The sequence below is a fragment of the Rhinolophus ferrumequinum genome, assembly GCF_004115265.2.
Source record: "Rhinolophus ferrumequinum isolate MPI-CBG mRhiFer1 chromosome 15 unlocalized genomic scaffold, mRhiFer1_v1.p scaffold_54_arrow_ctg1_1, whole genome shotgun sequence".
NCBI classification, from domain to species: Eukaryota; Metazoa; Chordata; class Mammalia; order Chiroptera; family Rhinolophidae; genus Rhinolophus; species Rhinolophus ferrumequinum.
Genome location: NW_022680357.1, coordinates 16,809,095 through 16,825,117, shown reverse-complemented (window position 1 = coordinate 16,825,117; position 16,023 = coordinate 16,809,095). Strand labels below are relative to the sequence as shown.

Genomic DNA, 16,023 nt, shown 5'->3' with positions numbered 1-16,023 from the left:
CAGAATCCTACGTCTCGTCTCCGTCTCAGCCACCACCGTCTCTCACGCAGATGACCGCCGTATCCTCTTGTCACCCTGCTTCCACCTTTGTGCCTTTCAGTCTGTTTACGCAGAGCCAGCGCGATCCTGTCAGTGGGTTACATTCCATTCGGAGTCAAAGCCAAAACCGTAACCTCCTTAGGCCTACAAGCTGGCCGACCTCGGACTTTCCTCCTCCTGCCCCCCCACCCTGCCCCCCAGCACAGAATTTGCTCTGGCCTCATCCACCTCCTTAGCTCCAGTTCCTCCACTTCCTCCCTGCGTCCTTATACTTATTTTGCCTCTGCCTGGAACGCTGGTCACCTAGATAGATCCACAAGGCTCATTTATTCAGTTTCTTCACATCTTGATTCTAATGTCACCCTGGTCACGTTCTTAAATGTCAACCTCCCACGTCTATACTCTGCTTATTCCCCTCCCCTGCTTTACTCTTTCTCTCTAGCACTTCCTGCGATCTATTGTATATTTTATCAATCTGTTTGTCCCAATAGAATATAAGCTCCACGAGGACAGGGAACTTTCAGCTAAGTTCATTCTTGCATCCTCAGTGCCCAGAATGGCATCTGGTGTTGAACGAACTCAAAAAGAGCCTAGATGCTTTGGCTAGAAATAAATGATCAAGATTTATTCAAGGGTCTTAAGGTTCACACACCAGAAACACAACTAGGCAACACTGAGGGTGTTCCGAAGAAAAGCTAAGAGTAAAGAGAGTACATTCCTGAGAAGACTCAGTCCTGCGTTCTCGGCCTCTGGATTGGTCCCAGATGATCATCCTCAGGATGACTAGTGGTCTGGCTACGTGAACATTCTTTCTTTCCTTAGTCCTTCATGGGGTAAACAGAGGGTGATCTGGAAGTTTGCTGTATATCCCAGGCACTGACAAAGGGCTGGACGTTCAAAAGTCTATGTTCCCAGGCTAGTTAAAGCAGGAATAGGCTCGTTCCTCAGGCCTCAACCTGTGTGATTACAGTGATTTAGCAGCTTGACTAGAGTGCCTCCCTTCTCCTTCCTCACTGGTATGATTGAACGTCTCATGCATGTATGAATGAGAAGTGTTTGTCACTTGCAAGTTTATTGTTTGCTGTCTGGTTTCTCCCATTAATCTGGGAGTGTGAAGGAAACGGGAACTTTATCCATGTTATTTCCCATTCTATAACAAAAGTTTACCATAGTGCCTAGCAATAAAAACATTTGTGAATCAATGAATACTAATAATACTTTGCATTTGTATTGCAGCTTAGTGTGTAAAGTACTTCCTTATGTATGACTTCATTTGCTTTCACAGTGTCATTTATATTGACAGCACAGTTGTCTGTAGACAAGCGTAATAAGTGTAGGGACCTTTCAAGTCCCCATGTGGAAAGTGTTAACCTAGTAAATGGTGGTCAGAACTGAGCCTCAGACCTCCCTCCTCAGCTCAGAGCATTTCCCACTGCGCTAAAGGGCCTCGCTAGGAAGTGTACTACGCGGAGTGACTGCCAGTACCTACGTTAGAACCAGTGTCCTTCTGGTACCGTTCAAGTTTTACTTCTGGGATTGTGTGGAACACAAACAAATCCTGTCTTATGTGCATATATACCTAAGAAGAGAGAGTTGAAAAAGGAGATTTAAAATAGAAATATGCTTCTGTGCCAAAACAAAGTACTGTATGAGCTACTGACATGTAATTACCTCAAAAGCGTAATCGCTGTGCTGCTCTCTGGTTTGCTCATTTTCGAGAAGGACATGAAGTAGAAAAAAATGCCAAAGACCTGGGCCAACGCTCTTATTACTGATGTGTTTTTCCTTTTTTTTGACTTAATAATTTTTAGTCCCCTTAGGAGGCCAGGATCTGTAACAACAAACTTTGCTTTGACAGTTGCAATAGAATAATACATTCACAGCAGCCGGATTTCACTTTAGAGACCATTTAAATATCTGCCTGTAGTTTGGCTCGAGGGTCTGTCCAAAAAAGTAGACAATGAGGGTATGAATAAGTCCAGTCCATTAGCAAATAATTATGATCTTAGGAGTCACGATGCCGAGCGATCAATCGTAAACAAGTGAATGTATCTCTATAAAGTAGATTGGTCTTCACGCCTTCCAAGTAGGGGTGCAGAAGAGAGCACATTACTGGCAGGGGCCCCAGTTTGACTGGATGTTAAGTAGAACTCAGGCTTCCTCTGTGCCATTCCACTGGCATCTGACTTCACTCTCTGTGTTGTGTTGGGTCTTGGTTCATTCTCATTTTAAGTAACGGGCTGTATAAAATGTTGTTGTGACATAATTTGCATTATTCATTTGTTGTGCTAGATCTCCAGCTGGCTGCTGAGCTTGGGAAGACATTACTGGATCGGAACACAGAGCTGGAGGAGTCTCTTCAGCAGATGTATACAACCAACCAGGAGCAGTTACAGGAAATTGAGGTAATTTACCCTTGGAGGTGTGGCCTGCTGCTGCTGGACCAGTCATATCCGCTAACATAGGATGTGTTTACTTTCTAACATAAACTTTTGAGAAAAACCATCAGAGAGGGCAGAGAGGTTGATTTCTGCTTTTATTGCACTTTCCCAACATAAAGTCTACGTGATGAAACAGACTTCTCTTCACCTTTGGTGAAGTATATTGAAGTAAATGGTCCAGTATTTGCCAGCATGTGAAGCAAAATTAAGCTGTGGAATGTTATACTTAGTTTTTTACTTTTTTCTTTAAAAAAAGTTAAGATATATAAAGAGGTATAAGAGAATAAATAATACAGTGAACACCGGCTTACCCACCGCCCAGTTTAAGAAAGAAAACTACCCACTGCTGGGGCTCCATGGTTGTACCTACCCTCCCCTCCCCTCCCTGTTCTCCTCCCCTCCCCCCAGTTGGTACAGTAAAACTAGGACTCTTGTGACTCATGTCTGTGCAAAAAAATGTAAAAGACCTTAGGACAGTGAGAAGAACTTACTGAGCTCTGATTATATACTTAGCCAGGTGCTGGAAACTCAAAGAAGTAGAATTATACAGTCTTTGACTTATTGTCAAAAGTAGAGCAAATTTGGAGTTCCAGTCAAGATGGTGGAGCAGGTGAACTCTGTGCTTACCTTCTCTCATGACCACATCAAAATTACAGCTAGAACAGTCATCGAGAACCACCTAAAACCTTGTTGAACCGAAGCCCTATAACAAGGACATGCAGAAGCAGCCACCTCGTGACTGGTAGGATGGGCAGAGAAGCAAAATGGGCTGGTCCCACACCCATATGTGACCGTTAAACATCAGGAGGGATATCTCGTCTATGGAGGTTCCTCCCACACCCCGGAGGAGTGAGAAGTCCCCATAACTTCTGGCTGTAAAAACCAGCTGAGATTGTAGCTGAGTGAGACAGAGGGCGGCTGGAGTCCCAGGCCTCCTCCCAAAGGGCCCGCACATTGACTTACCTGTGCAATCACTGGCTCTGAGCTCCAGCACTGGGGCAGCAGCTGGACAGATGACAGGGACATACTGGGGGGAACTGAGTTGTCCTGCTTCAGGACAGGACAGGGGCTGGAAAAGCAGCTTTCTCCCTGATGGAGGAGCTGGCGAAAGCCATTGTTTCTTTGTTGAGCCTTCCCCCTCCCAGTGTGCAGGCACAGGCAGCCGCCATATTGAGTCTCCATCAAGCTGGCTAACGCTGTTGGTTCACCACCCCCTGCTGATTCTGAGACCCCACCCCGCCCAACACTGGGGCCCACCAAGCTGCTTCCAGTGGCTTTTTCGTACAACCTGTCTGCCTTGGCTCAAGCTGCAAACTTTCCTAGGGTCTCTCGAAAGTTCACAGAACCCAGACAAGCAGCAGCTGGCTTAAGCGTGTCCTGTACCTCTGGCTGAGCAGCCCTAAGCCCAGCACCAATGGCTTGTGGCTTGACCTCTTGAGGCACTTCCAAGCATGACAGAGGCAGCGGCCATTTGCAGATTGCTTTGTGGCTCCTGCTGGTGGCCCTGGGTGGGGCACGGACTGCAGCTGAACTTGACCTGCAGCAGGTCCCCTCCCAGGTGGCCCTGGGTCTGGTGCCCCAGTGGCCAGCTTCGAAAGGAGCTGGAGCATCACCCAGCTGTCTCCAAGAACTACACACCCCAGGGACATACTGGGCAGCCAACAGAGACCTGCTGAGGCAGATCCTGCTCTGTAGGGTCAACCCCTGCACCACAGCTTCTCCACCATAGTCATGGCCAGTCCTCACAACCATCCCTCCTATTGACGTGCAAATAGCAACCAAGGGTCAACTACAAGAGGAGGCCACACACAACCCACACAAGGGACACACCTAGAGCATGTGGCTCAGGTGACCAGCAAGACTGCACCACTGAGCTCTACAGGACACCTGCGACATAAGGTCACTACTAAGACCAGGAGACATAGCAGCCCTACCTAATACATAGAAACAAACACAGGGAGGCAGCCAAAATGGGGAGACAAACATGTCCCAAATAAAAGAACAGAACAAATCTCCAGAAAAAGAACATAAACAAAATGGAGAAAAGTAATCTATCAGATGCAGAGTTCAAAACACTGGTTGTAAGGATGCACAGTGATCTCAAGGAAAACTTCAACAAAGTGACAGGAGTTAAAATAGAGATAGAAAACATAAGAAAGAACCAGTCAGAAATAAAGAATACAATAACTGAAATGAAGACTATATTAGAGGGAATCAACAGCAGATTAGATGAAGCAGAAGATCAAATGAGTGATTTAGAGGATAAGGTAGCATAAATACCCAATCAGAACAGAAAAAAAAGGGAATCCAAAAATTGAGGGGAGTTTAAGGGACCTCTGGGACAATATCAAGTCTTAACAACATTCACTTCATAGGGGTACCAGAAGGAGAAAAGAGAGAGCAAGGAATTGAAAACTTATTTGAAGAAATAATGACAGAAAACTTCCCTAACATGGTGAATAAAATAGACAGACAAGCCCAGGAAGCACGGAGTCCCAAACAAGATGAACCCAAATAGGCCAACAACAAGACACATCATAGTTAAAATGCCAAAGGTTAAAGACAAAGAAAGAATCCTAAAAGCAGCAAGAGAAAAGCAGTTAGTTACCTACAAGGGAGCCCCATAAGACTGCCAGCTGATTTCTCAACAGAAGCTTTGCGGGCCAGAAGGGATTGGCAGGAAATATTGAAAGTGATGAAAAGCAAGGACCTACAACCAAGGTTACTCTACCCAGCAAAGCTATCATTTAGAATTGGACAAATAGATTCCCAGACAAGAAAAAGCTAAAGTTCATCACCACCAAACCAGTATTACAGGAAATGCTAGAGGGACTTCTTGAAGATGGGGGGTGGGGGCGGAAATATATATATGTATGTATATATATGTGTATATATACGTGTATGTATATGTATATATACGTATATATATATATATATATATATATATATATATATATGAATGGCAATAACTACATACCTATCAACAATTACTTTCAATGTAAATGGATTATATGCTCCAATCAAAAGATAGGGGGGCTGAATGGGTAAGGAAACAAGACTCTTACATATGTTGCCTACAAGAGACTCACTTGAGATTGAAACACACTCACAGACTGAAAGTAAAGAGATGGAAAAGATATTTCATGAAAATGGAAACAAACAAAAGCTGGGGTAGTAATACTTAAACCAGACAAAATATACTTTAAAACAAAGACTATAACGAGACAAAGAAGGACTTGGTAATCCCACTTCTGGGTATTTATCCAAAGAAACCCAAAATGCTACTTCGAGGGGACGTGTGTCCATCCATATGTTCATTGAAGCATTATTTACAATGGCCAAGATGTGGAGGCAGCCTGGGTGTCCCTGAATGGATGAATGGATAAAGAAGAGGTGGTACATATATACAGTGGAATATTACTCAGCCGAAAAAAGAATGAAATCTTGCCATCTGCAACAGCATGGATGGACCTAGAAGACAATGTGCTGTGTAGTAAGTCAGATAGCAAAAGACAAACGTCACATGATTTCACTTGTAAGTGGAATCTAAAGAATCAAATAAACAAACAAATTAAACCAAAACTCATAGATACAGAGACAATTTTGATGGCTGCCAATTGGGAGGGGGTTTGGGGGCGTGGGTAAAAAAAAGGGAAGGGATTAAGATGTACAAATTAGTAGTTAGAAAATTGTCATCAGGATATAAAGTACAGGGAATGTAATCAGTGATACGGTAATAACACTATATAGTACCAGGTGGGTACTGTTGAATAACTATGATGTATCCCTGAAACTAATACAATATTTTATGTTAGCTATATTTTAATAAAAATCTTTAAAAAAAAGTAAGGCAAATTTATAATCTCAATAGCCTTAATTTTAGTAGCCATAATTAAGGTGTATACCATGATCTCTTTCTTCATCAGGATTTATGAATATAGCCAGTGATGTGACTGAAATATATTTGTGTAATTCTACGATGATATATCTTGTAATGATATTGAAGTCATCAGCTACCATTTTTAGCACATTCAAAATCAAAGAGCATAGAACATACTATACCTGAAATCGAATTTAATTACTTGTAGTTTGCCAGAAACCTAAAAATCAGGCATTTTTAAACTATTAAACTAGCCAGATGTCATACGTGAGTAAGGAACTCATTTGTACTTTTGTTCATAGACTGTTTTTCAACTCTTGGAAGGTTTCAGGGTCCTAGTGCACATACATAAAGACTATCTTAAACTGTGAAGTATGTTTATTTGTATTTGGGTAGAAACATAATCTTAATACATTGTATGGACGTTTTCTGTGAAAGCACCTATAAATCACTGTAACTGAACTCTATAATTCTACTTTAGCAGCTCTCCCAAGTTAGGGGGAAAAGTCCAAGCATTTGCATAATTAAGAGAATGATACCTATTTGTTACCAGAGGAGATCGCAAACACAGTTGCTTTATGACCCATTACTTGTCTTTCTACCTTTGTTTTCTTTTCTGTGGTGCAGAGGATGACTAAACAGTGAAGGCAGATTGTTGACATTCTGGAAAATATCCAAAGATCTTTGAGATTCTCCAAATCTGCAAATAACACTCCATCATCTAACGTCTTCCATGAGATGTTATAAAGTGTAATGGAAATGAAATATCCAGTGCAGACCTTAATGATTAAATATAAAATTAAATACATGTATAAGCTGTCAAATAGACGTAGCCTGGAGTGCTTCCAGGAACATTTTCATGAGTGCTTTTTTAGAGCACGTGGTCTACTGGTTCACAGATCCAAGCATTGTAGCATTCGGCATTTCACTCTTTATCAAAGCTGCTTTTTGGCTAAGAACGACACTGTCTTAGATTTCTTCTCTGCCGTTACAGTTGGCTTTCTTCTTTCCTCCTTTTTATAAACCGCTTCATGAAAGTCAGTAGGGATGGCATGAAATGGGGAGATAAGATAGCAGTGCTGGCCAGCCAGGGGACTCCCACAGACTGGCCTTCCTGCCTGCTCGGTTCACATGTGTGCCTGGGCAGACTTACAGATCTCAGCAGAGACTTCCAAGGTCTCTCTCCAGCGGTCTAAGAGGAAGGCCTGATGCTTTTGTAAAAGTAACCAGGCAGACAGCCTGATTCCCTCCTGACAGGTGACCCGTGCAATGTGCTGTCACCACGACAAACTTCGGGAGCCCTCTAAACTTTATACGGGCTCTTTCCTTAATTCAAACCTCATGTTAGTTGTTTTGTAAGTAAACTTTTTGTTGAAATATACATACAGAAAAAAGGCACAAATCCTTGGTATGTAGTTTGATGAATTTTCATAATATAAACATACCCGTGCAAGCAACACCCAGATAAGAAGTGGGAACATTATCAGCTCTTCCAGTCACCAGCCCCGCTGACCAGCATCCGGACACCCTAGATTAGTTTAGCCTGCTTTTTACACTTTACATGAATAGAATCACTTATCCAAGTTTAATGAATAGAATCACTTGTACAAGTTTTAAACCCAGTTTTCAGAAAGTTTATTGGGAGTTTTCCTGATCAGAAAAGTAACACGATTATTTTTTAAATTTAGAAAAACATAGTTGAAAACCAAAAGGTCAGCTCTTATCCCACCAACCTAGAGAAACCTTAAATGAGACAGTCCTTAAATGAGACAGTCCAGAAAAATGGTCCTGGAACACAGTACTCATAGTGGATGAATAGTAGTATAGAACGGGTGAAAATGCTAGGACAACCCCCCCGCCCCCCCAAACGGTGACTCATGGAAACAGACAATCAGGAAACTGTCAAAGGGTATTTGGTAAGTAGAACTCCAACTGTGCTTTCCACGACTGTCAGTGTGTTTCAAATACCATGTTTCCCCGAAAATAAGACCTACCCGGACCATCAGCTCTAATGCGTCTTTTGGAGCAAAAATTAATATAAGATCTAGTCTTATATAAGACTGGATCATATAGTATAATAAGACCGGTATTATATTATTAATTATGTTATATTAATTATTTATATTACACTATATTATAAAGACCCGGTCTCATCGTAAAATAAGACCGGGTCTTATATTAATTTTTGCTCCAAAAGACACATTAGACCTGATGGTCCGGCTAGGTCTTATTTTCGGAGAAACGCGGTGGGCCTCATAAAAACTGATCAGTGTTTTGTGAAGCATCGCTTTTCATGTCAAAAACGACTGAACTATTGAAAGTAATGATTGGCTTTAGAGATGCCTCTAGCTGGTGTGACTTGTACTCAGTTTTCACCTGAGCAGCTAAGTTTTCAAGACTCCAGAGCAAGTTTTTCTCCTGGGTCACGGGGGGAGCAGGAGAGAAACTTTGGGGAGTGATGAGCTCTGACAGCTCAGACCCAGCAGATTCTCCCACTGCCCACAACCACAGGCAGCCTGGTCTCCACATTGCTTCTCTGCTGGAAACCTGCGTAGTCCCCAAGGAGTCGTCTGGCCTTTGAAGACGTCCTTTCAAGAGCTCATGTCTTGGGGAATTTTAAACCATTTTTGTGTTTCCTTTACTCCATTTATCAATGTTCTACTTTATATTAGAATTATTTCTCGATTTGTTTTATTCTCTCCCCGACCCCCTTTCCCATTGCAGCATTGAAGGCTGTTGCTGTTTATGGGCTTCCACACATAGTAGATAATTCAAAAACTAGTTGACATCAGTACCTTAACAAAGCACTTCCGGTCATTCCTAAACTGTGGGTTTCCATCTCTGTGGCAGGAGCTCTGGCCCGTGTTAGAAGATCCAGGCTTAAGCCCTCGATCGTGGAGCAAATGGCTAGACCTCAGGCATGTCAGTTTCCTCTCAGATCCCGATGCTCGCCCGACACTGGTCCAGGGCTGTGCTGAGGGGAGAGTACGGAAGCGCGTATTTTAAAAGTGTAAGCCATTGTACAGTTTATCCTCGTTTGACAAATTTCAGTAATAAAAGAATCTTAATTCTGAAAAAAATAAGTTCTTTTCAATTACTGGAAAATAAATCATAAAAACAAGCCAAGCTTTTCATAGTGAGATCAGAGGTGGTTTTTATTTTCACATTCGTGCTTGTTTCCCCCTAAATTTTCTCCTGAGGGAATACAGTATTTTCATCAGGGTAAAGAGGTTTTTCAAAGGTAATAGGAAATATTTCTTCAGGATTGTGGAAGGTCATTTGGATACTGAATTCAGAGGACTGGGGCTTAATCCTTAATCTAAGGATAATCCCAGCACTGCATAAAAGCCAAATTTCCATTCCATTCTGAAGGCATTTTTTAGTTGGGGTTGTGTTCATCTTTTCCTGCATGCGGTCACGGCTCTGTTGCAAATAGGTTTTCATATCGTCCTGCTGGCCTTTCTTTCTCAAACGTTTGCCTCAGGTATAAAGGTGGCCTGTTTGTAGCTTCTAAGCGAACCTGAACCTTGTGCTCATGGCTGAGGTGACGTTCTGTGCACGTTCCCAGGCGTACGAGACATCTCGTACGAGACGCAGCTTCCCGGCACGTACACTTTGGTGCTCTGGCATGTAAGTGGACACTTTGGCCTGTATTTTTGCTACGTCATAGTCTCCTTCTCCCACTGTTTTGCTTACATCTCTCCCTTTCCCCATTTGAAATGGCAGATACTTTTGTACACGTAGTCTTTTTGGCACGTGAATTTTAGGATGTTGGCAGTCCAGTCAGATTCATTGGAGGCTGTGTATCCGAGATTCTGAATCGAAAAAACCAGAACATTAGAAGCCTATCTGTACCATTAAAACAAGGGGAGAAAAAAGGCTACTCCGTTTCTTTCTAGATCCAGAAAAAAACTGATAAAAAATAATACAAAGCTGAAGAGCCTACACCCTAAAGTTTGTCTGACTATAGAGTGATTCTCTGGCCTTAAGTCACCATTCGCAGAGAGATCCAATAATTTGCCTTTTAATAAAGTTGCTAATCAATTTAGACTCCTTTGCTAGGTAACCTGCTGCAGATTCTTGGAGAAGTGAAGGGTTATTCTGATTCATTTCGATTTAATAACATTAAACTCCTACCATGTGAAAACAGGCCCCCAAAGCCTGTAAGGCCAAGCATCACAGTGTCTTCCTAATGGTGTTGTTGTGTTTTTAGTTCAGGTTTTTATATAGCAGATGAGGGGAACTTACTGTAGGTTTTCAAGTAGCCTCTCTGGAACGACTTGCATCGCGACCTGTTTCCTCTACATTGGCCACAACTCTCATTTGAAAAAAGGGGTTACAACTTGGGACCTGCATAATGGCTGGTAGGAATTCTAAATGTCCCTTTCAAATTTCTGGGCAGTATCTGTGCCATGGGAATAAATACGGAGAAATAATCTGTAAATGGGCAAGACGGGAGAGAATGAGAAATACTAATAGGACCTTTTCCCATGAGGGCTATAACCAAACTCTTTCTCAGAATCTTTCAGTGAAGTCTCTCGACATTTCAGCAGTCAGACTTATACACAGTATGATAAGCTGTTGTGAAAACAGGTCTAGAAATTGCCATTTAGCCAGTATTTTTGAAGTCCCTACTGGGTGTCAGGAACGCTGCTAAATGAACTAGATACATAAGAGGCTTCCCTTCTCCCAGCAGAGTTAGAAAGACTGACGTTAAGGAGTAAGCAAAGTAAGCGGTCATTTGTTTAGTATTGTGTTAGGTGTCCTGGGGGAAATGGACAGGGCGCCTTGGGAGAGAGAGGCCGCTTTCCACGGGCGGTGTGAAAGGCTTTGGAATAGGTACTGTTTGAATGAAGCCCAATGGGTAACTGGGGCTCTGCATCTATTTTTGTGCCACGGGTCCCTTTGGCTATCTAGTAAGGTCTCTAGTGTTCCCTTTAAAATACATACAATTACACAGGAAATGTGTTATTGAATGCCTATCAAAGCATTGAAAAATAAATGTGTGATTAGTGATATAGGTGTTTCTTTATGACTGCATTAAGTACCAAGACCTAATGACAATCTAAAAACTACTGTAATTTGAAGCAGTGATGAGTGTAACCAATAAATCAAGATTTCTGCAGCCATTATACTGTGATACGAAAATAGCTGATTTCTATTGGTGATGAATTCCCGGTACCCCTCATACTACTGGTGGTTTGCTGTCTCCATCCAGAATGGCAGGAACTGCTAAATTTCAATTAGAAGTTAGTGAAAATGAAGATATAACTTTCCCTGCATCCGAGTTGCCAGACCCTCTCAGTTCTATCCATGGGCCCCTGGTTAAGTGCTGGATTAGATGGAGCCAGCCAGGAAGATGCATCCCTGAGGGACAGGGGAGTAGGGTAAGGCCTTCAAGGAGGGGAGACTGCCTTAGAGTGAGGCAACTCCAAAATGTTAAGGTTCAAGGTGGCCCGAATGTGAAATAAGCAAGACTCAGCAGCTAACAGATGAAGCTGGGAAACCATGGGAGAGACAGTTGTGAAAATACTAACACTGAAACATAAGCAATGATATTAAATAATTATTGGGGTGTTTCTAGGTGTGATTGGGATTGTGGTCAAAATTAAACATCTTATCTTTTAGAAATATATAAATATGTGTCTGTATAAATATATAAATACTTGAATTAAGATGGCTTAGATTTGCTTTAAAATGACTGGAGATGAGGAGACAAGAATACAGACGTAACAAGATTGCCTGTGTGTTGATAATTGTTGAAACTGGGTGATGGGTAGATGGGGGTTCACTAAAACCATTTTCTCTGCGTTTATATACATTTGAAATTATCCACATAGAAAATGTAGTAGATACGATGAGCAATCTGTAGAGTCAGTATCTGAGTGGACTGAGAATTTAGGAAGATGCACTCATCATTAAGGTAACGCGTATGTAATTTCAGGGAATGATGACTGTAAGAACATATCAAAATCTGACGCGGTAAAGATTGCTGCTGTGATAGTTAACATGCAGCCTAATGGCAGTGAACTACGGCAACGACACTAACTCCTAAGGAGGGAAACTGAAGGCTGCGCTTAAGTATCGTTGTTTGTTTAGCATGAAAAATAAATGGAAATATCTTTTCATTTTCTTATATTGATTACATGGTGCTATTATAACATTTTGGATATTTTACATTATTAAAATTAATTTTACCTTTTTACCTTAACATGGGTAACTTAAAATACCTATGGGGCTCACGGTACATTTCCGTTGGACAGCATTGCTGTATGGGAACTTTTTTTTTATTCTTTTTTAGTTTTCAGTCGACATTGAATACTGTATATTGAATTGAATACTGAATACAGGTGACATTCAATATTGTATTAGTCTCAGGCATACAGCACAGTGGTTAGGCGTTTATGTAACTTACAAAGTGATGGCCTAGATGCGCCCAGTCCCCGCCTGACACCATCCATAGTTCTCACATTACATGCGGTGCTTTCCATCCTCGTGATTCTTTTGTACCTGCCAGTTTGTACTTGCGAACCCCTTCCCCTTTCTGGTGTCTGGAGGAGGCACCCCCACCCCCACCCCGTGTGTCTCCCGTTTGGCTGTTCCTGACTTGGGTCCTTTATAAATAAACCCGTGAATGTAAGTAAAGCACTCTGCTGAGTTCTGTGAGCTGTTCTAGTGAATCACTGAGCCTGAGGGGAGGTCCTGGGAACCCCCAAATTGTAGCTGGCTGGCCGGAAGTACAGGTGGCCCGGGCCTTGGAGCCGGCATGTGGGGGGTGGGGGAGCATTGTGGGCCTGAGCCCTCACGACCTGCACTGCAGGACAGGACGCCCAGTGGTGCTGGCACACGGCGGGTGTTGTGTCTGTTTAACGTGTAACTGGCCACAACCACCTTCTCTTACAGTACCTGAGCAAGCAGGTGGAGCTTCTGCGGCAGGTGAACGAACAGCATGCGAAGGTCTATGAGCAGTTAGATGTCACAGCAAGGGAACTGGAAGAAACAAATCAAAAGCTAGTTGCTGAGAGCAAGGCCTCACAGCACAAGATTCTGAGGTAAATGTTCTAGAATCCACTGAGGCGGCCCTGGGGGGTGGGGTCATTCAGTACAGAGTGGAACAGAACGAGGCTGTCGTGGGTTCCATCAGTCTGGGCTAAGGATGAATTTAGTTCTTTAGGAAGAAAAGAGATGAAGTCCTTTCCAGCTAAGAACGCGCAGTTTGAGTGGCTGGCAGCTAATGTCTCCTCGCTGCTTATGCCCTCAATGTTCTGTGACAACAGTTGGCCTATCTGTCCCTCACAGTCTGACCGAGACCATCGAATGCCTGCAAGGCCACGTCGATCAGCTCCAGAGCCAGGTGGACGAGCTGAAGTCGTCCCAGCGGAGGAGGAGCCAGGGCAAGTGTGACCAGAACAAGCCGGCGCCCAGCTTCTCGGGTCTGAAGGAGCTGTACGACCTGCGCCAGTAAGAGCCCGGGAGCCCTGTGCCCGCCACAGGTGCCCCCTCCCTCCCCATTCATTCGGTGTCTGTCTAGGAAATGCCTGTGGCTACGAGCCCTGTGGGATGCACGAAATCACTTACCCTAACACGCAGGTTGCAGAGCTCCTACCACCAGTTATTCTGTAAAAACTCGTTTTCTAAAGTCTTGGGGTATTTATGTCCATGCTTTTAACAAGTTAGATCTTAGTTTAAAATAAGATGCAGCACTTCTGATAGACTGTGGATTTGGGGGTTGCATTTCACATTAGCGTGGAGAAAAAAGCTGAATTTCAGTAAAACAAAAATCCAGGCGAACAGGAGTTTTTTTGCCTACAGAAATGCCTTTACAACTTTGAGTTATGAGGTTCACTTTTTACTTGAGGGCTGTTTGTTGGGCGCCTGTCGTGTGGCGGGTGCTGTGCAGACACGAGTGGTGAGCAGACAGACACACCTGCCGCTCTCGTGGAGCTTTCCCGCCCATGAGAGGCAGACGAGCAGATCGCTCGCTACACAGATTAAGTACAGTGTGACAAGCTGCCGAGGACCCTGACCAGGTCAGCTTTCATGTGGAGGTTGTCACCCTTGGCTATTCATCAGGTCACCTGCAGTCTTTCCAAATGCAGTTCCCGCGATTCCTTCTGGCCTCCATCAGTGCTCTGACTGTGGGCAGAGCTGCCAGGTGACTGACGCGTCACTGCAGCAATGGCTCTGAAGCTCGGCTGCATGGTCTGAGTCACATACAGGGACAGTGGGAAAAACCCTGAGTCCAGGCAGCAGGCCGGCTGGGTCAGAATCTGGGGGTGGGGTCGCAAGTCTGCCCAGGTAATGGTACTCTACAGCCCAGGACGGAGACCCTGGGGCCATTCCAGTGTCCTGGAAACAGCAGCCAGGCCACTGGCCTTTGTGATCGGGTGTTTTGTAGCACTTTTAGTAGTTATAAAATTAGTCACAAAAATTACGTTTTCTTACATGCTCTATTGCCCGCCTCACACATGTAGTTTAATTGGGATTTGAGCCACTGCTCTTGTGATGGACACGCAAAACATTGGTCCCTGTCACAGATCCTTGAAAATATTTAGTTAAAATGTCAAGACTCTTCCCCTTGTCATTCTCAGCCGACCTGTGTAACAGGTTCTGTCGCCGTTTCCCTCAGGCACTTCGTGTACGACCACGTGTTTGCCGAGAAGATCACATCCTGGCCGAGCCAGCAGAGCCCCGACGAAGAAGAGCACGAGCACCTGAAGAGGGCGGTGGCCATGCTGCAGGCGCAGCTGAGCCTGGAGCGGCAGAAGCGGGCGTCGCTGGAGGAGGAGTACGGGCTGGTGCTGGCGGAGAACGGCGAGCTGGAGCAGCAGCTGGGGGCCGCCGGCGCCTACCGGGCCCGCGCGCTCGAGCTGGAGGCCGAGGTGGCCGAGATGCGGCGGGTGCTGCGCGCGGAGCGGCCGCCGGGGGGCGGGCTCGAGCGGCTGGTGCCCGACGCCCTGTTGGGCGCTTTCCGAGAGCCCAGCGCCAGCCTCCTGGAGGAGATGCTCCTGACCGGCCCCGCCGCCGCGCCCGGGCCCCTCCGCCGCAGCAGCAGCGACACGGCGCTGGGCGGGGACGCGGTGCAGGGCCACGACGAGACCTGCGTCCGCAGGGTGCAGGCCGGGCGGCAGCGGGGCGTGTGCCCGCTGCACGAGGTGGACACGCAGTACAGCGCCCTGCGGGAGAAGTACGACGAGCTGCTCAGGAAGTGCCAGCCGCCCGCCGACGCGCGCTCCCACAAGGCGGTGCAGACGTCGCGGGCTGCGGCCAGCGCCCCCGGCCCCGCGCCCGTCCCGGTCCCCGCAGAGCCCCCCGGCTCCCCCGCCAGCGCGCCGCCGCCCTTGCCCGAGTACAAGGCGCTGTTTCAGGAGATCTTCAGCTGCATCGAGAAGTCCAAGCAGGAGATAGACGCGCAGAGAACCAAGTACCGCTCCGCCCCGTCCCACTCCTAAGGCCGCCGTCCCCAGCGGCATGTCCGCCCCCGCGCCCCCCACCGCTTTGCTTACTCACAGGCGTGGACAGCGGGGAGGGCCGGCGCTGCCGCTGTCCGGTCCGCAGTCCCGTTTCCAGGAAGCCCTCAGGCAGTCCTGTGACAAGCTGGCCTCTGGCTGGTGCGCCGACGAGCCCCAGAAGCGGCGGACGGCAGGCGTGGGTCCCGCACAC

At 45.3% G+C, this 16,023-nt stretch overlaps 1 protein-coding gene and 1 long non-coding RNA gene across 3 annotated transcripts in view; one reads left to right on the top strand and one right to left on the bottom strand.

Moving 5' to 3' along the window:
- CDR2 (cerebellar degeneration related protein 2) overlaps positions 1–16,023 on the top strand; it is a 22,224-nt gene extending 6,201 nt beyond the window's left edge. Inside the window, exons 2-5 of the mRNA XM_033101504.1 lie at positions 2,332–2,444; positions 13,264–13,412; positions 13,660–13,821; positions 14,990–16,023. Coding sequence (XP_032957395.1) covers positions 2,332–2,444; positions 13,264–13,412; positions 13,660–13,821; positions 14,990–15,812 — 1,247 coding nt within the window. The 3' untranslated portion in view covers positions 15,813–16,023. The remainder of the gene's footprint in view (positions 1–2,331; positions 2,445–13,263; positions 13,413–13,659; positions 13,822–14,989) is intronic.
- On the bottom strand, positions 9,341–15,086 carry LOC117019579 (uncharacterized). Of its 2 annotated transcripts, none has more exons than XR_004422518.1 (3): positions 14,957–15,086; positions 13,267–13,350; positions 9,341–10,175 (listed from the first exon to the last, which is right to left on the bottom strand). It is a non-coding gene; the product is annotated as an uncharacterized LOC117019579 (long non-coding RNA). The 2 variants fall into 2 exon arrangements; XR_004422519.1 differs by lacking the exon at positions 14,957–15,086 and adding an exon at positions 13,939–14,950.